Below are 24,646 nucleotides of genomic sequence, written 5' to 3'. Positions count from 1 at the left end.
GCGGCGTGGGCAAGTTGTCTGGGGGTGGCTGTGAGGCAGACCCGAGCGGTCGCTGTCGCTGTCCCCGTCCCCGTGCAGGCAGACAAAGGTAATTCCCAGTCTGGCTGTGCCCCTCCGGCAGCGCCGGCCGCAGCCCGGGCACGCAGACGCTGCCCCGGAGCCACGGCAGCGCCGGGGGAACCTGTGGCCCGCAGTGCCGAGGATGGGGCGGCCGGGGGGATGTAGTGGGTGGGTTTACCCCTGGTGCAGAGATGAAGGTCCCCGGGGAGGAGGAGCAGCCTCCCCGAGGCTGGAGCACCGGCGGTGCCGGGGGTGCAGCCGGGCCCAGCGTGGCTCCCCCGGGGAGCAGCTCCACGGCAGGTCCGTAAACCTGCCGCTTTCATTTCACGTCTTAAATGTGCATGAAGGAATTAAACTGCACGAGTGAATAACAGCATTAGTTTCAATTAATTTTTATCCTGGCAACAATAAACTTTAGAAACAAAGCGCTTTTACATCCTTAATTAGTCTTGCTTCCCATCTGTAGTCTTTTAAGTGCCTGCTCCTTGATTTAACTTTGTCCCTCCTTCAGAGCCGCCTCCTTTTTTATTATTTTCCTTTTTTTTTTTTCGTTCCCCCTTCCAGACTGCTGCCTGTTTCTTTCCTGCAACCTTTCACCTCCCTTGTCCCTATCTGTCTGCTCTGCTCTGTGCAGTTTATTTCTCCTGTATTTTCCCAACATCAACAGCAGTATTGGTTACCATGGCCCCAAGCTATGTGCAGAGGTGGGAAAGCTTCATCCGCCCAAAACTTCTTACACTTTTGAAGTCTTTCTTTTAGTAGGATCTGAAATGTATCATCTAGAGTGTGTATTAAATGAACAGTATTCCTGAAGGCTTTAGAGCAAGAAAGGCAACACCCTGGAAAATTCTGCAGTCTTTCAGCATTCTCTGCCCTAGGGTTATAGCCCTGGGCACGGAGCTGAATGGAGCTCTTACAACTGCCTTCTGTTTACCTTTTATGGTTAAAATAACAGCTTAGCAAAGAAGCAACTTCATGGAGAAACGATTCAGTGAAATCATCTCAAGCTGTAGCAGCATAGCTAGTTTAATCACCCCTAGAGAGCTGAACAACTGTGAGCACAATGGGACACAAAATCATTTTGTGTGTAAATGAGCATGGCATTGTGATTATTTCACTTTGCATGGGCAAATAGTTTTTACAAGCAGTTAGCTTAGGAAGGCAGAAAAAGATAAGCTGGCTCTGAAAGATCTTGGTGTGTAATGTTTGAAAAACTAAATATTCACATAATTTGGGAATCAGGCTCTATTGATTTTGCCTTCAGCAGGTTCCTGTGTTACTTATTAGAGCAGGGTTATTGCCTGTGCCACTAGTTGGGATGCTGTATCCTGTTGTAGGCAACTAAAGAGCAAGGATTATTTTACATGGTTTAATAAATGAAGTTTGTTAGTGTTTCTGCAATATTTACCCTTAAGGTTTTAATTTTCTCATCCATATTAGAAAATATGTGCATAAAGACTTCCACTGGATAAATACATTTAGGATTTTGCTTTGTGCATAAAATAAGTACATTACTCAGTGTGATGAATTTTTGCTGTGTGTTACATTCAGAAGAGGAAGGAGTCATTAGAAATAGGGTTACAGTACCTTAAGAAACAGGGGGTATTTTTTTTGGAGCAGTAGTGCTTAGCCGTCGAGCCTCTTGATAATTAGCTCATACAAAAAGGATTGAATTCCACAATTTCAATAAAAATCTAGGATTTATTTTTAAATATGAATCCTTTCCTGCCAGTGTTTTAATTCCCCTTCTCCTCCTCTCCCCCCAAAAGCCAGTGGCACCCTCAAGAAGTATGAAAAGCCATAAAAGTTTGAGAACTATTTTAGCTTTCCAGTGATTTTCTATAATTAAGTGTTTTTTCAACACATGCTCTAGCTGAGAAATGCCAAAAGCAGAGGATTGTTCAAAAGGTCCCTCCAGTGAATAGTATAAATTAAATATCTACTATGGCCTCACTGAGAATCTCAGTCTTTACAGATCAAGGAATTTACTGGTATACTAACATTAAACAAAATCCTAAGATAGCAGCAGTGTTTAAATATGCACAAATAGATTCATATCACTTGATCTTTAGCTATCTGTGCATATTTTAAAATTGATGTCTGTATTTCAAGACAAATGGTTAAATGTAAGACACATTTGCAGAAGACTGGAAGTCCTTTGATTTCATTGGAAATGGTAACAAGGGGTGCAGATGAGCCCTAATTAGACTCTTGTTTGTGAAACTGCGTGAGATTTATTTCTAAAGCAGCCCTGTACCGTGCCAAGTCTGTACCTTTATCATTAGTGAACGTGGTTGGGGTCTGAACAAAGACAGGGCTGACATTCAGCCTGGATCTCTGACCCTTTCATTTAAGTGAAGGAGTAGAGACTGAACATGAGTTTACAGTGCTCTTTGGTAAGGAAAAAAACCAGCAACCTTTGTCTGTGTTGGCAGACAGATTAGTAAACACGTCGCTAAAATACTGCAGGTGCTTACACACTAAGTTGTTTTTTAAGTTAGTTGTTTTATTTATGCTATATGACATATTTACTGAAGGTTGGCCACAACAAGCTCTTGTGGGAAACAAGAAAGCAACATCTTGAGTCATGAAAGGATTCAGTCACTTTCCTTGAAGGTGGTGCTGTAGTGAAAATGTTAATGCCCAATTTTGCATCGGCTGACACAGGAGTCCTAGGACAGAGCTGGCATTTGCTTGGTGCTCAGTGCAGCTGTCCATCCAGCCTCTGAAGAGACAAGGATGTGGATCCACAATGGGGTGATGTATTCCTGGGCTGTAGATGCAAGAAATTCTTAGGAGCTAACCAAGATGAATTACAGTAAATGGAGATGTTGTGGTGACTTTGTGAAGCTGTTCAGATTTCTTGAGATTTTTCAGTCCTACTCTATAGCTTGGAAATTATTTTACAAAGAATGTTGCTGATTTGTGTTCATCAAGTGGCGTGGTCGGGCATCTTGTGCAAAATACTGCTGAGAGAAAGGCAAGAGCAGCTTTAGATTTGTAAGAAACATTGTCAAAGTAATGTGGGAGAAATAGAAATTCACTTTGCAGTGCTGCATGTAAAGTGCTTGTCAGATGCAAGGAAGAGCCTGGGTGCTTGGTAGCATGCTTGAATTACAGAATACCAGGAAAATTAGATTATATTCAGAAATGTCTTCAACTATAATGTTTTGCATATGTTGCTTTTCCCATAAGGGGGAGAATGGATGTACATTTTCTTAAACTTTTCTAGAAGGGTTTTTTTTTCCGTTTGACCTGAGTGCCGTCTGCACGGATTGAGCTGAAATCAGCTTTGAGACACGCGCTTTGTGCAGAATAAACTCTGCTTTTCTTAAGGAGAGAATGGAGGAATTTTCTTTTGCTTGGTTGTCCTGTTCATTTCTAAGGCATTTCAGTATTTTTAGCTTTGATTTCGCTGAAAATTTTTTGGATTCAGTTCAGTAATTTCACTAATTTTCCAATATTTTTAGGGCAGGAAACATTAGGTGGATTGTGGAATTTATGATTTCACGTGCCAGATTATTCAGTAGTTTCTTGTCCTAAAAGCATGGGTCAGTTTATTTATCTTTCTGTTTTCACTGCTTCCAGGTATTAATTGCTTTCAGTTTGAAATCTCACTAGTTGTTTAGGTCTAATATTGAGGCTTAGCTGAAAATTACCCATTTATTTCACAATTATTGAAAATAAGCCAGAAAATTGATCTTAGTTGGAAGCGAAATTTACTACATGTATAAACTAAATGCCTTAGGTACTGAGGAAGTCACTAATTTAGAGGTGTCTTGTTACTGAGACAAACTTGCAAAAACCCCCTGAATCCCAATTCACAAATTGGTTATTCGTTTGTCAGGGGATATTTCACATCTAACACATAAGCCCACGACCTTTAATTAGAATTTTGCAGTTTGTTTTATGCCCCTTGAGGCTGACACCTTGAAAATTTTTTTCTTGATTTCTTATTGCTAATAAGCATCTTTCTCTTCCCCTCTGGTCCTTGGAAGAAAATGATGCAAATACACTTAATTACAGTGGTGGCAATAATTTGTTAGCCGAATATGTGATCAGGCAGATGCAAAAACGATCTGATGAGATCTGTGATCACACTGGAAAGAAAGGTAACACGCTGCTGTGTTTAAGAGAAACTGTTCTTTTTGCCTCCCTGCTCAGGAGGGAAGAAGCATGTCCCGTCTGTCTCTGACACGCTCCCCGGTTTCTCCTCTGGCTGCTCAAGGAATTCCTCTCCCAGCTCAACTCACCAAGTCCAACGCTCCCGTGCACATCGATGTAGGAGGACACATGTACACCAGCAGCCTGGCCACCCTGACCAAGTACCCAGACTCCAGGTAAGCCCTTGGTGCAGCTCTGTGCCTGCTGCTGCTCCCTGTGCACCTGTGAGGAATATCTCCGTGCGAAGTACATTTGTTATATATTCACCGCTTATGAATTATTCAGTTTCTGATTTATACAGGAACTTCACTGGGGTTCTGCAGAAAAAAAGGCCTGTACAATTTATATATTATTTAGAGAGTCTATTCATTTTCTCTCTCAACATCTTCTGCTCTCTGCTGATACATTTGCAGCACCTGTTGGTGTGCTGCCCTAGATTATTTCCAGCTGTATCAGGAAACTTGTTTCTTTCAGGTTTGAGGGGAAAAATTGGTTTTTTCTTCTTCAAGGAGAAAGAATGGTTCTACTACTGTGGAACTAATGGGTGCTTCTGTTGGCCAGGCAGAATGCTGACCTCACTGGTAGCTGTGTGCCTCAGCACTCAGTTCCTCTGGGCTGACCCACTCTGGCTGCTGCAGGCTGGATTAAATTCCTCTGAGTTTCAGTGTTGTGCCTTGTGCTGGACAGGTTGGTGACATGTCTGGCAAGATTTATGTAGATCTGGCCAGCATTATCTCAGGATAAACTCCAGATATGCCTACTTAGGAGTAGATGTGGCATGGGATTGTGTTTGTGTATGATGTGGAGTCTCTGTTGTCTGCCAGTCCTGCGGGGTTCTGGGCACCACGGAGGATGGGGGACCCTGGCAGGGTGCAGGGCACTGCTCTGTGAGGGTGCAAGCCCAGCTGTGGGAGCAAGATGCTGAGAGGTGCCTGACTTTGGTTTACAGTTATGGCCACTGAGCCGGTTCAGGTTTTTGTCACTGAGGCTGCTCAGGGTGCAGAGGGTGAGCTCCAGAGGCTGAGTGTGAGTGCAGGGCAGGTGTGCTGTGCTGGACCAGGGTGCCCAGTGCACTCTTGGCTCCAAAGCAAGCCAAAGCCCAGATTTTGTTCCTACTTGCAAGGCCACTATTCCAAAAGAGAGATTTGGTTTTTTCTCTTTTAGTATGGCAACCAATGTAAAGAGCTAGTTTCGTCTGAAGATTTCTCTTTTAAAAGAACTAAGGGGTTGTGCAGATTTGGCAGGTTCCCAAGCAATAAATGACATTTATGGAGACACCTTGAAATGCCTCTAATATCATAAAGCATATGGCTGTGATTTCATTCCAAGGAAAGGGAGCTGCTGAAATTCTCTATGGAAAAAAAGCCCAATTATTAAAATATCTATATTTTATGGTCAGACCAAAACAGTGTGATTTTTTTGGACAGTGTCTGTTTAATAATGTCTTTGTGGTACTACTTTAATCATAGAGAAGAAATCTGTTTAGTGAAGAGAGATTTATAATGCAGAAGCATACAAATGCTTCATAGTATTAAAAAATACAGTGAAGATTCTGCAGATGTAATAGAGTGACACATCTGTTTCCACATTTTAAAATATTGCTGCTATTTTTAAAATATGCCACACATCAAACTTACTTAATAAAAGCTTCAGTTATGGAAGCTTTGGGAGAATATACATAAATTCACAGATTTTATTTCAAGAGAATACTGAACCAAAATTTTCTTTTTTCTGCTTGATAAGTAGCAAAAGCAGCAAAAAAAAAGCAGCAAAAGCATATTTCTTCAGATTTTGAAAGTACAAAACTGACCAGAGCTTACATGCTGCCTGATGTTTTGCTGTGTACTATCCTTTGTTTTTATTCCTATGTTATCTCATAAGTCTTGAATGCTTTTTCAGCTGCTCAGACTTAATTTCTCCCTCAAGTGAGAGCTTCCAGGATGAAACCTATAGATGACATCATTTTTGTAGCAAAAGATAAAGCTTCACCAGCAGCCCAAGTAGGACATACTGCTCGATACATTATGAAACTGGGGGAAGGCTGTATCTTAATTTATCATCTTCTTTTTATTTTTTAAAAATTTATTGTTGGTTTTCCCTGCAGTGCTTCATAGTAGCCTTAGTTGTAAGCCCCTCACTGAGTCTGGCCTGCTGGCATTCCTGGTTGAGGCAAAATACTTGAGTTATTCCCATGGGGATGGTTGGAGCTCCTGGTGCTGCTTCCCTGCCCTGGTGTGGATTTTCCACGAGGCACAGACTGGCTTTGCAGTGCTGGAGGGGATCTCCAGCTCTCTCACAGGGCAAGAGGAGGGAGAAAGCTCTTCTGTGCAAAATACCTGGAAATCATGCCAGGGCACTGCTGGCTTGTGCCAGGGGTGTGACATGTGTGCCCACAGGAGGCACGGCCACTCTGGTCCACGGCTGAGCTGTCTGGGTTATTTTGGACAGTGTGTTGTTAGCTCATGCTCAATCCAAGAGTTTTAAAAGCTTCAAATCCAAGAAATCACACAAATCTCTAGATTGTATTTCAGCAAAAGATAGAAGCACGTGCTGAAATGCTTTGCTAAAGCTTAGCTGCAGTCACGTAAAAGGGTTTGTGCTCACTGAAATTGAAAACTGAGAATAAACTTCCTTTTTATTTGTTTTACAATTTCTGGTGCTTTCTCTGTGCTCCCAGATTGCAAAGAGCTTTTAGCTTGTAGGCTTTTTAGCATCTGCTGTACTGGGATTTTGAAGGACACATGGGTTGTGAGCACGTGTATAAATGGGTGTGCATGCACAGAAACATCACCCACTGGTGGCAAAATCAGTCACCAGGTCCTGCTGGAACTTCCTCAGTATTTTGGGGAGGCCCTGAGCAAACTCAGTTGATGCTGACTTTAGTGAGAGGGAGGAGCTCCCAGGTCAGCCCCAGTGCAGGTGTGAGCAGCTCCTGGCCCAGCTGTGCTGCAGTCCCCTCTGGTGTGGCACAAGTGACACCTGGCAGCGGGTGCTGCAGTTCCTGTGTGCTCTGAGAGCAGGGACTGGGCTCTGCCCACCCCTGAGTGCTTGGCTCTGCCAGGGGGAGGAAAAGAACCATCCTGGGGAAATCTCACTCAGCTTAGTGAGTGGCTGTTAGTGTGAGGCCAGAGGCCAAATCTTGCATTTCAGAGCTCCCAGAGTTGTTTCAGAGCAACTTCCAGCAAGTCTTTGATGTTGTTTGTATAGTGCAGCTGCTGTGATCAGGGCATTTGGCCATTGATGAAATTTGCATAAGTAAAGGGTGCCAGATTAGGCATTAAAGGGGGTAGATGTCCTCTTTCCTGGAAATTTTTATGGCCCACATAAATTCTCTTCCGAGGAGGAAGCTTGAGCAGGCACAAGTGGTGTGACAAAGGAGAACAGCCACTGTCAGAGGTGGTTTCTGAACCACTCACCCACTACTCTGCACACCCTTCCAGTTGGCTTTTTGAATTAAGCCACACACAAGGAAAAAAAGCTCTCTGAAAGGCAAGGGAAATGAGAAACAAAAAAAGAAACTGTGATCAACAACAGCATAATGATGGTGGTCTCAGAAATTCCCTCCCAAATAATATTATTATCATTATTATTCCCACATTCTGTACCTACTTGAGGCCACTTTCCATGCATACCCAAAACTGTCATGAAAGCTGACAAGCTTTGAACGTGCAAGGAGGTTGATGTTGTCTTACCTGGACCTGAGGCTCAATTTCTGTAGTTTGTTTTCAACAAATTCTCCTACTTAAGCTCCCAATTCTTGTAGTTCTGAATTGCAGGGAAAAAAAAAAAGGCAACAAACCAAACAAACCAAAAACCTCTGCTGAATTCTATTGAGTGTGAGTGTGCATCTTTTTTTTATAATAATTGGCTGAATAGAGAAATTATTCATCTTTGTAGCATTTGCCCTGGAAATTTCATTCCTGTTTTCACCCAGAGCACCTCCAAAGCAGCCCCTTCACACGTTGACACTTCAATGTGGATTTATATGACAGATTGTAAAGGCTGCAAAACCTCTAGCACATCTCCAAAGTGAGTTGCAAATTGTATTTATCCAACGGAGTGAGAGAATTTTTACATTTAGGAAACAAACCTGCACCAAAAGTCCATTCCTTAGATGCAGTCAGGAACACCCAAAGGCATTGCCAGATCCCCCAGTGCTGTTCCCACTGAACTCTGCAGACATCTCACTGACTTCAAGCAGAAAAGAGATAGGAGCTCCAAATCCCTGTAGACCTCAGCAGGGCCCAGCTTCTTGATTTCACTGGAAATTTTGGAACCACTTTGAATTTTTTAGAAAGCAGAAGATTTTTTTGTCAGAAGCATGTCCTTTCCACAGTGCTGAGCAGTGTTTTTATCTCGGGGAATTGCTGTGAGCTCTCTCTGAGCTGTGCTGCTGTACAAGGTAAATGTATTTACCTTCCATTGTTGGCTAGTTTGTGTATAACCCTCTGGTTAGGGTACTCCTGATGTTTTCTGTGGCATTACTGATGGCAAAAGGGAGCAGCAATGATTTCTCAGTCAGTGCCACTGTCCAGGTGGGAGCAGAGCCCAGAGAGCCTCCCCTGAGGGTTTGGGAGCTCTGCTCCCAGCCTTTCCCCCGGCAGGATGGAGCTCCTAAAACAATAATACACTTTTTATACCCTTTTTAGTTTCTCCAGCAATTTATTTATTTATTTATTTTATGGGCCACATCATTGATTGAAATTTAAACTTTCTTTTAATTGAACTTTGATAAGCATATGTAATCATCAAGGATATACTTGTTAAAGTACATGCACACATATAGAGTGTATATTATATATTACACATATAGAGTGTATATTATATATATATATATATATTTATATAAAACCAAAACATGCTTAAGAAAACTCAAAGATAACATTACTGACACTGAATAAAAAATTGTTCTTAATAAAAATAGAATAAAATCTTAAAATGAATAAGAATTAGACCTGACCCTGAATAAACTTAAGAACAATCCACCTTAACAGAAATCAATCTCAATAGGAAAATGCTCTTAATTAAATCAATGGAATAAAACCCCATAATATTAAAATGGAAGTAACAACATGATAAATGTAAATCTTTAGGTTTCCAGGGCAGGAATCTTTAGGCCAGGGCAGCTGAGCAGTGCAGCACAGTGCCCCTCCTGCTCCAGCTCCTGGGCACTGGGCTCTGCCACCCCCTCTCTGGGGCTGTGCCCTCCAAGGAGAACCAGCACAGGTTTTATTACTTGGTTCAGGAACTAATGACCTCTCTACAAGGCAGTAGTTTTCCAGCATATCCCTGCCTCACTTCCCTCTGAACCCGTGGACTTTTTTGGTGATTTACAAAGGAGTCCCCTAAAGCAGGTGTCTGCTCTGAATGTTTCTTGTCCAACCCATTGTCATTCCTCTGACCTCCTGCCAAGTGACCCGACTCCAGCTACTCTCTAGGTGTCTTTGGGGTTTAATTCAGCTGCCTTTTCCTCCAGTACCTCCATCTCTCTGGCTGTTGGAGCTCAGCACTGACACCTGAGAGCTGCTTCTCCCCCCTCCTCTGCAGCCTGGGCTGAGTTCAGGGGAATTCTCTGCTCCAGCTTTGAGGACCCCTCTGCTTTCCCTGCTGGAACAGGAATCCTGACCCTGACAGCTGGATGCAGTGCTTTCACAGCTCAGACACACCTCCTGAGATCTACCAGACAGCTTTTCCACATCATCCTTTACATGAAGGGCTCTGAACTGGGCCCTCTCTGCACTTCTTGGGAGGGGGCAGGGAAATTCTTAATATTTAGGATATATAATTCTCCTGGATATATTTAAGGTATATAATTATCCAGATTTACCAGAGCTGAGAAGATCTCACGTATCTTGCTCATGTATTCACTGTCAGTCTTACAATAATTTATTTGCTAATTTTCCATCAAATCTGTGTATTATTGAGGTTATTGCCTGAAGACAATGTCCAATTAGCAAATTTTGTCACTTACCCCATGCTGGCAGTTAGGGTGTAAACCAGTGATTAAACAAGGCCTCTGCTCAAGACAGGTTAAGTGGGGTGAAGGCCACGTGTGTTGTGAGCAGGGAGTGCTGGTGGCTGGGAGAGCTCAGCACAGCTCAGGGAAGGATCCCATGGAGCACTGCTGCCTCTCTGGGACAGCCCAGGCTCCTGCCAGCCCCGTGCTGCTGCAGCCCTGCAGTCCCATCCATGCTCCCTCAGGTGTCCCCAGGTGTCTCTGTGTCACTGTCACTCCATGCAGCCTCATCCATGCTCCCTGAGGTGTCCCCAGGTGTCTCTGTGTCACTGTCACTCCATGCAGCCCCATCCATGCTCCCTCAGGTGTCCCCAGGTGTCTCTGTGTCACTGTCACTCCATGCAGTCCCATCCATGCTCCCTCAGGTGTCCCCAGGTGTCTCTGTGTCACTGTCACTCCCTGCAGTCCCATCCATGCTCCCTCAGGTGTCCCCAGGTGTCTCTGTGTCACTGTCACTCCCTGCAGCCCCATCCATGCTCCCTCAGGTGTCCCCAGGTGTCTCTGTGTCACTGTCACTCCATGCAGTCCCATCCCTCCCTCAGATGTCCCCAGGTGTCTCTGTGTCACTGTCACTCCCTGCAGTCCCATCCATGCTCCCTCAGGTGTCCCCAGGTGTCTCTGTGTCACTGTCACTCCCTGCAGTCCCATCCATGCTCCCTCAGGTGTCCCCAGGTGTCTCTGTGTCACTGTCACTCCCTGCAGTCCCATCCATGCTCCCTCAAGTGTCCCCAGGTGTCTCTGTCACTCTGTGCTGCTCACACACCCCCCAGCTGTGCCGTGTCCGGTCCCTCTCTGGTCCCCCCTCACCCCCACAGGCTCTTCAGGGACACTGAAGGGCACAGGGACTCATGTCAGCCCCTGTGAGGCACCTCTGCCCCCCAGGCCAGCTGTGCAGTGCCCTGGTTGGGGGGTGGCCCTGGCAGTCCCAGCCTGGGAGCCCCAAGGGCAGCTCCAGAGGCAGACCCAGCACCCCACGTTCCAGCTCGGTAATTTTAATAGCTCAGCCCATACCCAGACTGGCAGGCAGAGCACCTGAAGAGGCAGGAGCAGGTATTTGCCCTGCACTTTGGGAGTGCTCTGAGGGGCAGGTTCTGCCATGCCAGCCCAGCATGGCAGCTCTGCAGAGAGGGCTGAGCCTGCCAGGCTCCCTGGGGCTCTGCCCTCTGCCAGGCAGCTGGCTGGGTGCTGCAGGTGAGAGCAAGTAAAGCAGCCAAAACCCAAAGGTGTTGGTTATATGCAGTGCTTTTTCTGAATTAACATATGAATTCTTATAGAGATTACCATAGTTTTTGGATTCATATCATGCACTTGGGATTCAGAGATAAATCTTTAGAGTTTTTCTTATCTGGTCATTGAGCAGATGTGTCTCTGGTTTCTAAGGGAGCTCTGACCAGCAGAACCCGTAAGATAAAAACCCAGAGGAGGGCCTTTCCCCCTTCTCATCCTCTGTTTCCCCCCAGCCTGCCTGTGGATGTTGTACTTATTAAAGCAGGAAATTGGAGCAAGCAAAGTGTCTCCCTTGGCCAGTCTGCTTTATCAGGGGTGGAAGCTGAACCTGTCTGTCCCCATCTGCAGAGCCAGCTCCTTCCAGGTGCTGCATGGCCAAGGTCACACAAGTCCTTGCAGCACTTTGATAGGCTCTGGGAAAGGTGTGAAGTGTTTGTTCCCACAGGCCTTGTGTCCTACAGCACTGTGTGTTGCTGCTTGGACACATCCAGCACAGCTCCTGAGCAGGAGAGGACTGACCAGAGTAGCTACTGCTTGAGCTGCACTGGTCCCAGGGGCCAGAGGAGGAATACATGGCTTGGTCTCTATGGAAAATAAAAATATTATGTGATTGGGATGTATTTGCAGCTGGGAATGATGTTAAGGGCACTGTGTGTGTCTGTCAGAGCCATGGAGGAAGCACACTCCTGTGGCAGCAGATTTCCACGTGTTCCCTCTGTTGTTGCCCAGCTGGAGCAGTAGCTTTGGTGCTAAAGGAGGATAATCCCTGTAACCCTTACCCTGCATCCCACTGATTTAGGGAGGTGGGAAGGAAGGAATTTGTATGAAAATTTATATGATTCTTCAGTGCTGTTGGTGTGCAGCTCTGCAGGATCTCCTACGAGCTGGCATGTGGGGAGCCCCAGCAGAGCTGGGCTGTCTGCTGTCCCAGGTGTTCATTCCTGCCTGCCCTGCCCAGCACAGGCACAGCCTGGGAGCTGCCCACAGGCTCTGCAGAGGAAAGCAGAGTTCAGCCTGTGGGAGTGCAAATCTTACTGCAGTTGGGTGCTGAGGTTGGGTCCTGTCAATGAACAAATTATTTGGGTGTTTACTTGGAAAAGTTGAAATGTTCAAGGAGACACTGCCTGGCTGGTCTCTGATGAACATTTCTTCAGGAATTATTTTTTTCTCTCTACATTTGCAGCCTGGGTTGTGTGGGGGCATAAGTGGGTATGTCAGTGACTAGGAAGGGGCAGACTGAGCTCTTTCTGTGGAGGAGCAGATAGCAAATCAACACTCAGATGACTTAGAGAAATACTGTGGTTGTGGTGCTGGGCCTGGCTCAGGTTTAAAACCCCTGAATTTGAGAAAAGTGCACAGGCCTCCCCAGACAGCAGCTTCCTTGCCTCAGCTGGTCCAAAGGAGGAGCAGGCCTGCCATGCAGCTGGTGCAGCCAGGCAGTGGGCAGGGGGATGGCACTTGTGCCCACTGAGTGCAGTCCAAAAGATGCACATGGAATGTTCGTGTCCAGTACCTTTGGTGCAAACCCCAGCTGACCTTGTCTTGTGTTCTGCTCTTCCCTCTCACCTTCTGCAGTGATAACATGGCTGTAGCTGAGTTACACTTACCACATCAGTAATTCCCACCCTTCCTGATTACAGGTTGAAAACTAGTCTGGTTTGCTGAAAAATCAAAGAGAAGCCAGCAGACAAGGATACCAAAATTTCAATTTTTTTTTCTTTTCATTTAGCACTGTGTATTTATCTCAGTTTCTTGTTGGTCAAGTTTGGTTTGTCATTTCTTTTCTTGCTACTCCTACTTACCTGACAGGGCACTTTGGTACCAGCAGCATAATTTAAGTAGTTTTCAGCAGTCAGTTTAGGATGGTAAGAGGGAAGCACTAGCATAGCAGTGCATTTTGAGAGACCACTTCCACAGGATGCTGTGGAAGGAATTGTCTCTTCCTCTTAGTTGCTGCAGGTGGAGGCTCTTTCCTGCTCAGCAGTGTAGTGTAAAGTACTGCAAAGATGCTGTACTGTGAAATGCAGCATCTTTACACTTCAAACAAAGGGGGATCTCCTGTATTGATTGCTGCTTTGTGTGCTGTGCAGGCAGAGGAGCTGTGTGAAGAGGCGGGTTCAGCAAAATCCTGTCCCCAGGTCAGAGCTCACCACAGCACCACTGGAGCTGTGAGGCTTTGCCCCTTCCCAGCTGGCTTCTGAGCACACATCACTGCTGTTTGTCCTTTGATTCATGAACTTTTGATTTATAGAGACCCTGCAATGGCAAGCAGACCCAGTCTGCTTAGGGGGGTATTTCATGAACTACTTAGGAAGTTTATAAAACAGACTCCCTAGATATGAAGCAAGGGGGTATCTGTTTTGTAAGGAGTATGTTATGAAATGAATTTGTCTCTAGGCCTAACTTAATTATTTTAATGATCCCACTGGTGGTTGTTGTAGGTGTCTTTCTGTGTGCATATTGTGACCTACATGCTTGTGATCATTTGTGAAATCTGAAGATTTAAAAATACATTGGACCTTTTTACTTCCTTGCCTCCCTCCACTGAAACAAATGGAGGTGGTTTGGATATTGGTGTGTTGGGCCACATCTCTCTTCCAGTGAGGTCAATGAGAGTTTTACTGTAATAAGCTTAAATGAAAACAAGCCTTATTGTTTTAGAAAATGAGCCTAATAATAGACTTGGCCAAAATAATCCTTGTCCTCTGAGGAGTTACACCAGGGCTGGAGCTGCTGTGCTGCGTGGTGAGGAGTTCAGAACCTGGGCACTGCACTCAGGAGCTTCTGCTGGGTGCTCACAGTGCTCTGGGGGTGTAAAACCAACAGCCAGGTGAGCACAAGGTGTCCTGCCCTTCCAGGTGCATGCACAAACCTCTCCTGGCCTTCCCAGATGTGACTCTGCTGGTTTTGAAGGAGCTCCATTAAATTTGTATCTGTGTAACTGAACTCGGAATGAATCTCTTCAGGGGTTAATGAAATCCTGAAGAACAAAGTGCATTTTTAAATAGAAGAAGTATGCAGGCATGCAAACACAGGATTCCAGTGTGAAAGCAGAGGGGAAGCTGGATCTCTGGAGCACAGAGTAACAAGCTGGTGTGGAGGATGGCAGCAGGAGCTGGTGCAGGCTGTGCCCTGTGCTGTACCCCTGTGAACTCTGCTGAGTTTTGTTATGTGAAATGTAATAAATTGATGAGCACAGCTAGGCCTTGCAGTACCTCAGCTTGTTCCCGTGTGCTGTCCTGACACTGAATGCATGATCTGATGGCAGGGCCAGGCGTTGTCAGTCACTCATGGCTGCTATCACTGCCCTGATACAGAATTACATGAGGTCAGTGGCTTTCCTAATCTCAATTTACAGCTGGGAGAGGCTGCAGAGCTGGAATTAAACTCAGAGTTATAAACTCACTTCTCCATGCTCTGTGCACCAAACTGCCTACTCCTTCATCTCAGCTGCTGTGATTAGCATGTGCTTCCTTCTTTTGATGCTTAGAAATGAAATGACACCTGTAAAAACTTTACAGGGGTTTGTTTTTACCTTGCTCTCCCTTGAAGCTCAGCCAGGCAGGACAGCTCTTAGCTTCACAGTTGTGCTTGGTTGTGTTCCTTCCTGATGCAGGCACGATAGCTGCCTGTGTATCAGAGCTGGGCACCAGGACACAGAGGCAGAGCAGAGCAGTGTGGTGCTCACCTGTGCTCTGTTCAGTTGTGTTCAAAGGCCAAAATTGCTGCTTTTTACCTGCGGAGGGTCACATAAAGCCAAACCTGGGAGAGTCCTGCACGTGGCTGTTGGGGAGTTGCTGTGCAGCATTTGCACCTTTCCTCGTGGTCAGACCCAGAAGGGATCAGCTGGTGAGCTCTGGCTGGAACTGAGCTCTGCTCCAGGAGGCTGAGGCACTGAAGGAAGCTCAGGGCACAGGGCAGGCTCCTGCCTCTGCTCCCTCCTGATGGAGTGCAGCTGCTGCTGGTGCTGCAGCTAATCCATTTAGCTCTGGAGACACTTTGGCAGCAGCAAATCTCTCTTGAGAAAGTGGACAATGAAAACCAGGGACTCTCTTTAACCTCCTTGGTGTCATAGTGTGTTAGGCCAAGGATTTGTACCAGTGCAAGGGCTGCAGCTTTGGCATTTGGGGAATGCAGAGTGAGCTCTCTCCTTGCCAAACCCACCTGCACTTCCATGGGCAGATGTGGGTAGGGGAGCTCCATGGGAACCAGCACATGAGAGAGTCTGGGTCCTCTGTTTGTGCCAGGGCTGTCTTGGAGGGAGTGAGGGCTCAATTTTGGCCAGTAGTACATAGGATTGATGCTGAATGAGGAAAAAATATTCAATGCCTGCTTTTTAGTCTTATGGAGGGGGGAAATAATAAAGTTTGGAGTTGATACCAGTTTCAAACATATTTCTTTTTTGTTTCACATCCAGCTGTATTCTGTTTGCAGGCATGAAGGTTAAAGTGGGGGCCTGCTTCTGCTTCCAGTTAAATCAGAGGATGGTTTGGCCTTGACTTCACTGGAACCAGAATCAAACCCATGACCAGAGTATTGTATTGAAGAATGACCCTCTTTCTTAGTCACATAAGAAAGTCAGGTTCAGCTTTCAGTAGCTCATCAGAACTCAACAGTGAACAGTTTATTTATTATTTTAAAGTTTTTCATGAGCTAAATTTTGTAGGGCAGGTGTCCTCTGTGCAGCAGGTGTGTGGGGGTTCCTTCTCTATAGCCCCCAGACAGGGGCTCCTTTTATTTGGGAACATGGCTGTGGGGGTGGGCTCTTCCCAGCAGACATGGTGGTGGTGTGTTGCTTCCTGTCTGTCCCTGCTCTCCAGCTGCAGGAGTGAAAATCCTGCTGGAAATTCCTCTTTGTTTCTGCTCATGTGCCAATGGCTCAGGCTCAGCAGCAAATGACTTACACAAATCTTCCTGCTTGGTGTGGCTCTGTGGGCCTTGGGGATTGTTTTCCTTTCAAAATAGCTTTTTAACCAGTTGTTCTTGATGTCTGCAGTTTCTTTAAATGAGCAGCCAGGAAAAATACATTGGTTACAGCTTAATCAAAAGTTAGAATAAACATTATTCATTCATCATTTGAAGTGTGATTACAAAATATGGATAGAGGGAGCTGGATGCAGCTTCCTGTGGTGGTGTTCACAGGGGTCTCAGGATGAGGGAAGAGATGAGAATGTTGACTTTATGTTTTAGAAGGCTTGATTTATTATTTTATGATATATATTATATTAAAACTCTACTAATAAAGAACAGGAGAAAGGATTTCATTAGAAGGCTTGCAAGCAAAGAAGAAGAAATGGAATGATAACAAAAGCTTGTGACTGACTGAGACAGTCTGGACAGCTGGACTGGGATTGGCCATTAATTAGAAACAACCAAATGAGACCAATCCCAGATCCACCTGCTGCATTCCACAGCAGCAGAGAATCATTGTTTACATTTTGTTCCTGAGTCTTCTCAGCTTCTCAGGAGAAAAAATCTTGGCAAAGGGATTTTTCAGAAAATATCATGGCTGCAGGTTCCCAATCCCACACATGCCTGGAGAGAAGCAGGAGCAGTGCCAGTGTCCTGTGAGTCCTGCTGTGAGCTGTGCAGGAGTGGGCGGCGCTGTACTGCAGCAGCTTTACATCCTGGGACTGGGCAAAATCAGTGTCACTTTTTGTCCTTAGCTCAGGGGAGTTCCCAAGGATGGGCTGCAGGAAAAGCAGATGGAGCAAGAATTAAGACAGGCTGGGTTCTTTCCAAATTATTGTCAACAGCAGGAGAGCTGTACCAGTTTAGTGGAACAAGGAAATGTCCAAGCACAGGGGCAGCTGCTTGTCAGCAGAAAGCTGATTTATCAGTGCCCAGAGAGACTGGAATCAGTCCTGTCCACAGCACTGGGGATGTCCCAGCAGCACAGGCCAGTGTGGGCACCCAGGGCCACTGGCTGTCCCTGCTCAGCCCAGGTGATGCAGGGGCTTGGGCAGCCTGGGTTTGGGAGCTGTTTCCTGTCAGTCTGGAAATAAAGGAGATAATCATAGGAGAACACTGCTCAGCTTTTTGTCTGGGATCAGGAGTGAAGGTGTGTGAGTGCAGCAGGCTGGGCACTGCAGCTGTGTGTGTGAGCAGTGGGTACCACAGGCAGTGTGGTGGGGGTGCTCTGTAAAAGGTTGTGGAGCCCTGGAGTCAATGGCATCCCTCTTTCTCCTGCTGGAATGTCCTGGTTTCACAGCACCCACACATGCAAAAGATGTGGAGGGCCAGACTCACACCCTGACAGGGAAATGAGCTCCATTTGAAATTTTCCCTGCCCTCGCCGAGTCTCAGTGGGAGTTTCACTCTTGACTTTAACAAGCAGGATTTAGCCCTTTTATATTATAATAAAACCAGTGTCTGCATGTCCTCAGCCTCCCAGCAAGCCCAGCTGTACTGGGCTGTTGGTCATGGAAGTAAATCCAGATTTAGTCAGATTGAAAATCTCAGTGGAATACTGAGTTATCCTCCTCTGGAAGTTGCAGGAAGAAGGAGAGCAGCAAGAGAGCTGCTGTTTGGTGAGCCCTGCCCTCACCAGGGCACCATGATTAGGGGAAAGGGATGGTTAAAGGAATAGCAAGAAAAGACTTGTACAGGCAGGAATGTTTTATTTGAAATTTGTATCTTCTCTTGTATTAACAACTTAATTTTCTTGAGTGCCTGCAACTCCCACAGAGTTTGAGCTGCAATGAAGTTCTTGCAGGATTGGGATCTTTGGAAAACCTTTGCAAAACTGAGATGTCAGTTTTGAATTTTGGTTTAAATTAAAGAATTTTTGTTCTCAGTCTATTTTCATGACCAATATTTAGTGTAAATTGTGTGTTGAGAAAACATGAGAGGCACAGAATCCTCACAGGCCTCAAATCAGGAGCAATGGCATAATAGAGGTTACAATATAAATTTATATTAATGTTTTTAATCTTCCCCAACTATTTAGGCAGAATTTCAATTAGAATGAAGTGAAAGGCACAAGGAGAGAAAAACTAGCCTATATGTAGCATATAGCAGAATGTTATACTGGAAAAAATCAGTAGGACCAGAAATCCAGCTTACATTCTTCTTTAACTTCATGGGGGGCTCTTTGTCCCTGTTCCTGGTGCCAGAGATGAACAAGCCATGTCAGTGGCAGGTAGGGAACTTGTAATGAAGAAATGCCAGTTGTACCTGTATTTGAAAGTTGGGTTTTTTCACTTGTTGAGCACAGCAAATGCTCTTCATCACTGATGAGTTAAATAGGTGTGGTGGGATCCTGGTGTGTGTGCAGCAGAAAGTCTCTGTCCTGTGTGTATCTGCTCCCCTTACCTGTGGATGTAGGCATGTGCCAAATTAAATTAAAGGATTCGTGATACAGCAATGAATGCACTGGAAATGTTTGTTTAGGGTAGTATTTTAACAGCTGTTAACACACTGAAATAGACAAACTCTTGAATAAGGCAAATTGGAGTCATCAGCCTGAGGAAGGGCTGGGTCTTGCTCGTGGCTGAGCAGCACTCTGCTCCTGTTGGGCACCCACAGGGCTTGTGAGAAACTGGGGAGGAGTGACCAGTGCTGGGGGACTCATCCCACCAGCAGCTGAAGGGCTTAGGGTGCCCTCCTCCTCCTCATCCTCCTCCTCCTCCTCCTCCCCCCTCTGAAGGGCTGAAGGGATACAGGGCCAGACCAGAGTGGCTCCTGACTTCCAAGAGAATTTTTTCATTCAGGAAAAGACACAAACTTCTCTGCCTGGGATAATGTTTCCACTTCCTTGTCTCACCTGCTAATTTATGTCTATTGATACTGTTTCTGCAAGTAAAGGGATAAGTGTAATGCATCAAACTATGACTACACACACATTTCCAGGAAGTTATATATCAAAGTCACCTGCTAAAGTGTCTTAAATGTGTAAACAACAAGCATCTCTCACCCTTACCATGAATGCTTTGTGGTATTTCAGAAATAATAGGTAATTTCCACTTCAGTGGATTTTATTACCTGTTGCTCCAGTGGACTTTAATTGATAGTAACAGTGAACAGAAAACAGAATTGTCCATGGCTTTGTTTTAACTACAAAATCCATTCTATACCTAATTTTGCTTTTTTAGTGGTGGCATGTAAAGAAGAAAGAAAATCCTTCCAGAGCTTCCTAAGAATGATTCTGCATGGTAGATTATAATGTTCTTTATGGATTATTGACTTTTAAAAATACATGTTGATACTATATAGACTAACACTGATCTGTAACAAAAATAGATATCTTAGCCTGAACAGCAAAATATGAAGTATTAAATGTAGGTAATAGATCCTGCAGTTCCTTCAGGTGCTCAATAGTTAATGAGTGTAATATCCTGCAGAAGCATGGCAAAGTGAGCATATGGCTCAAAAACTCCTGTGGCACTCCAGGATCAGCGCTGGGAGGCAGGAGCAGGAAGTTACAGGAATTGGAGATGGATAAACATGTTACCTTGTGAGTTTCCTCCTTGTTCTGAGTTCACCCTGCCTGGACTCCAAGCACCACCAGAGCTGCTCTCTCACCCCTCCACAGCTGGACAGGGACAGAAAATAGAGTGAAGGTTCATGAGTTAAAGACCAGAGGAGATCACTCAGGAAGTACCATCAAAGGCAAAACAGGCTGGAATTAGAGGCATTAATTGGATTTATTTCTAGCAAACTCAGAGCAGGGTAATGAGAAGTAAAATAAATCCTTCCCCCCAGCCTCCCCCTCCTTCCCAGCTCTGTCCCCTCCCCTGATGGCACAGGGTGACAGGGAATGGGGCTTTTGGTCAGTCCTTCCCCCAGAGCTTCCCCTGCAGTCCTGGGGGTCCCTCCCACAGGGGAGTTCTGCAGGAACTTCTCCAGCTTGGCTCCATCCCAGCAGCAGCAGCAGCTCTCAGTGCCCTGCTGCAGCCTGAGTCCCTCCCAGGGGCACACAGCCCTCCCAGACCTGCTGGGATGGTCTCTCTCTCTCTCTCCAGGGCTGCAGTGCCCAAGGTCAGGCTGCTCCAGCCTGGCAGCAGGGCCTCTCTGTCCCCTGGGTCTGCCCCTGGCTCACAGCCCCACCCAGGGATGCTCCTGCCCTGGTGTGGGACCTCCCCAGGGGCTGTTCATGGATCTCTGATCCCCCCTGGATCCCCATTCCCTGGGGGTGGGTTTCTGATCCCCCCTGGATCCCCATTCCCTGGGGGTGGATCTATGCATCCCCTGTGGATCCCCATTCCCTGGGGGTGGATCTCTGATCCCCCTGGATCCCCATTCCCTGGGGGTGGATCTCTGATCCCTTGTGGATCCCCATTCCCTGGGGGTGGATCTCTGATCCCCCTGGATCCCCATTCCCTGGGAGTGGATCTCTGATCCCCCTGGATCCCCAGGGGCTGTGGGTGGATCTCTGATCCCCCTGGATCCCCAGGGGCTGTTCATGGATCTCTGATCCCCCTGGATCCCCAGGGGCTGTTCATGGGTCTCTGATCCCCCCTGGATCCCCAGGGGCTGTGGGTGGATCTCTGATCCCCCTGGATCCCCAGGGGCTGTTCATGGGTCTCTGATCCCCCTGGATCCCCAGGGGCTGTTCATGGGTCTCTGATCCCCCTGGATCCCCAGGGGCTGTTCATGGGTCTCTGATCCCCCTGGATCCCCAGGGGCTGCAGGGCACAGCTGCCTCACCATGCTCTCCCCCTGGCCTGCAGAGGGATCCCAGCTCTGGCTCCTGGGGCACCTCCTGCCCTCCCTCCCCAGTGCCCCTGGTGTTCCAGAGCTGTTCCTCTCTCATGTTCTCACCCTGCTCTTCCCTGGCCACAATTACAACTGTGCTGTAACTTTTCTTTATCTTCAGTCTGTAATGACAGAGGTGTTCCCATTTCTAATTGGGCCAGCCTTGGCCAGAGGTCCATCAGTCTTTGGAGCTGCCAAGGGTTGGCTCTGCCAGACACGGAGGAAGCTTCTGGAACTCCTTGGAGAAGCCACCCCTGGAGCCCCTGTGCTGCCAAAGGTGGGCCATGCCAGCCCAATCCACTCCTCCCCCCTCTGCTGAGGCTGGGCCATACCTCTTCATGCTCCTGTTAAAAGTGGAGGTTTTGGTGTCCCTGTGCTGCTCTCACAGGTCAGTTTTGCTTTGGCCATCTGTGGTAGCTCACTTGTGTCCCCAGGAGTGACAGGTCTGGAGCTGAGTGATGCCTGTGGCACCTGGGCCTGCCTTGCTCAAGGGTGGGCACTTCCCCAGCCATGAGGGGGGTGAGGAGGAGGAGGAGGAGCTGGGGCCAGGGTGGCTCGACCATGGGGTGACCTGTCTGACAGCCAGGCCTGATGCCTGCACTGGCTTGGGGCTGGGAGCTGTACCTGGCCTGGTTTCTGCCAGAGGCTCCTTGTGGGGCCCCTCTCTGTGCCCTCAGGCCCACATGGCTGCCTGGATGTCAGTTTGCAGAGACAAAGTTTAAGACTCAGGCTCTCTCACACGTCATTTTTCCTCATCGCTGTCCAAGCAAAAGAGGCTTAAAATTCTCCCCAGCTGGAACACCCTGCAGTCCCAGGGGGTGAAGATGGATTGAAGTGGAAACTGCAGGGGTGAAGCCTCCCAGGGTTCCTGCAGCACAGGGCCGCCAGGCTGGGTGGGCACTGACCATGCTGCAGCCCCTGCCTCTCCTCACTGCCTGCTCCTCTCAGCTTCAAATCACTGCTCGGGGAGCAGGGAGGGAAGGTGTGGTACAGCTGGCACACTCATTGTAGCTGAAGTTTTAAACTGAGGCAGACCAGAAAACCTCCTGCAGCCAGATGTAACTTCAGCCACTGCACAAGGCGTGAGGGAGCTTGTGTCCTGGCAGTGCCTCCCACCCCTGTCTGCACTGCTGCCAGGCCAGAAGGCAGAGACACCCATCTGCTGGGTTATCCCTGTCCCCCTCTGGCCTGCTTTTCAGACAGGCTGGGTGTTTTAAGGCACCTCCCTGAGGAAAGCAGCTGCAGGTGCTTTCCCCATTCTGCTTTGCTTTGCTGGCAACTTGTGCAGAAATCCAAACAGTTCTACAGAAATAATGGAAATAGGAAAAATGCAGCTGGGAAGGTCTGACAGCACTGCCCACTCAGCCTGTGCTGCTTCAGCTGGGCTGTGGCAGTGCCAGCAGAGCTGGCACAGCCCTTGAGAGGCTTTCCACAGTGCTTTCCCAGCAGTGGGACGGGGCAATGAGCAGGCTCCTGACAGACACAGCCATCTGAGCAGCAGTGCCAGACACACAGTAAGGCCTGTCAAGCACCTCTGCTCCAATTCATGGCATTTTTTCTCTTCCAAGCAGATAACAGTATCTATCCTACCCACCTTGAGCAAATATTTGTGAGATAAGCAGCACTGTTTGTGCTCAGCAGCAATGACTGGGCTCTGCTCATCACCAGGGACCTTTGCTGCTGTGTCCTGTCAGGTCATGCTCAGTGTCCCCCCTCTAAACAGCCCTCTTCTCCCAGTCTGTGGCATTCCCCACTGCCACCTCCTCCTCCTGCAGCTCCACAGGCAGGCCCAAAAGCCAAGCACAGCTGAGAGCCCCCTGAAGCACAGGGAGCTCTGCAGAGCTTGCTGCGTGCTTGCACTGAGGGCAGGAGGGCACACATGGGGCAGGTCCAGCAGGGAGGGCAGCGGGTGCAGGACACACCACCATGTTTGCAGGACCCACAGACAGGCATTTCTCTCTTCTTCCCCTGTCCTCCCACGGAATGAGCAAAGAGCCACATTTTAATGACAGTTTGCTGAAATGTGCGTTCCCTGCTGATTTGACATTGGGCAGAAAAAGTGTCTACAAAATCAATTTTTAATAAATGTAAACAACTAAATTATGAATGACAAGAATATCACTGAACAGTTAAATATTAATCATGTAATTACTTAAATTAATACTTTTGGTGCAATATTGTGATAGAGAGTTCTACTTATGCAGTGTCACTGTGCTGGCCAGAGCAGTGCACAGGGACCACAGTGACCCCCAGAGCAGAGGGACCTGGGGGCCTTAGGGGCCTCACGGTGCCACAGCCCCACTTGCTGATTGTCTCACAGGTCCCACAATACTGGGTGCTCTTCTTAAGACCTCTGGAACCAGATTTAATAGGAAAGAACTTGTATTTTCTGTTCAAAATAAAGCTGTCAAGAAAACCAGTTTAGCCCAAACCAAAAATCTGGTTTGGGCTAAACTGGCCCAAACTAGAGAGCAAACTGCCCCACCCCAAAAACTTTTCTGTCCCAAAGTGCCACGAAACTCCCCAACAGCTGTGTGTGATGTGCAGACCCACAGGTGTGCTCAGTGATGGCCTTTGGGATGACCAGAGGTGCTCTGGAGGGAGCTGGGGGTGCCCAAAGCCCTGTCTGCTTCTGGAAGGGAGCTGGGGGAGCTGCTGAAGGAGGTGGTGTGTCCTGAGTTCTGTTCTGGGGGCTGGACTCAGTGCCCTGCAGCCCCTGTGTGCTCCTGCCTGCACAGCAGCTGCAGGGAGCTGCAGGCTGGAAAATTGGTCACTGGGATTAGGGGGGGCAGCAGCCTTCTGCAGCTGCTTGCAGGCAGCACAGGGCTTCTTTCCTTGCCCAAGAAACTAAGAAAAGAATTTACTGGCACTCTTGTCCTTGTGGGTTGGCTGTCTTTGTTGTTTGTTTTTAATCTAATAAAAGAAGATCTTAATATCATGGTAAAATTGGTACAAAGCTAGAAACTCGCCCCTCGGCGTTTTGGCGAAACATTATTGAAAATGTGAAAGCCTTTAGCAGAAACAACAAAAGCACAAAGAAACTGTAGGAATGGGATCAACAGGTTCTGTTCTGGCTCTTGGGAGAGGCAGAGAAGTGCACCCAGCCAGGGCTGGAGGTGCCAGGCTGGGGGCTGCACACCAGCCCCTTAGTGGCTCTGTGCAGCGGAGGGCAGGGAGCCCTGGAGGGCTGGGGTGGGCAGCACTGCAGAGCAGGGAGCAGGAGCTGGGAAAAGCACCTTGCTGGGAGGGCAGGAGCAAGCCAGGAGGAAGAAGAGGGGACTGGGAGGATCTGAGCTCTGGGCAGTTGGTGTTAGCATGGCCAGGGTGGTGGAGGCTGTGGAAGGACACGCTTGGCATCCTTAGACTGGCAATTGCTGGAGCTGGTCCTGCCTCAGTCTGCTCCCTGTATGGAAATTTAGTGTTGGACACAGATGATACAAGTGCTCCTAAATTAGAAAGTGAAGCATCTCTTGCAGAAAGGTG

General features: G+C 47.3%; 1 protein-coding gene across 4 annotated transcripts in view; it reads left to right on the top strand.

Moving 5' to 3' along the window:
* The window catches only part of KCTD15 (potassium channel tetramerization domain containing 15), a 47,167-nt gene that overhangs the window by 1,913 nt on the left and 20,608 nt on the right, over nucleotides 1-24,646 (top strand). For 2 of the 4 annotated variants that reach the window (XM_050978908.1, XM_050978907.1), the window contains exon 2: nucleotides 4,225-4,400. In XM_050978908.1, the coding sequence (XP_050834865.1) occupies nucleotides 4,237-4,400 (164 nt within the window). In that variant the 5' untranslated portion in view covers nucleotides 4,225-4,236. Of the gene's footprint in view, nucleotides 1-68; nucleotides 89-2,063; nucleotides 2,818-4,224; nucleotides 4,401-24,646 lie in introns of those variants that run through there. The other 2 variants (XM_050978909.1, XM_009095966.4) reach the window with 2 other exon arrangements.

This window comes from Serinus canaria, chromosome 11 (assembly GCF_022539315.1).
Source record: "Serinus canaria isolate serCan28SL12 chromosome 11, serCan2020, whole genome shotgun sequence".
NCBI classification, from domain to species: Eukaryota; Metazoa; Chordata; class Aves; order Passeriformes; family Fringillidae; genus Serinus; species Serinus canaria.
The sequence above is the reverse complement of the archived record's forward strand: the minus strand, read 5'-3'. Positions and strand labels throughout refer to the sequence as shown.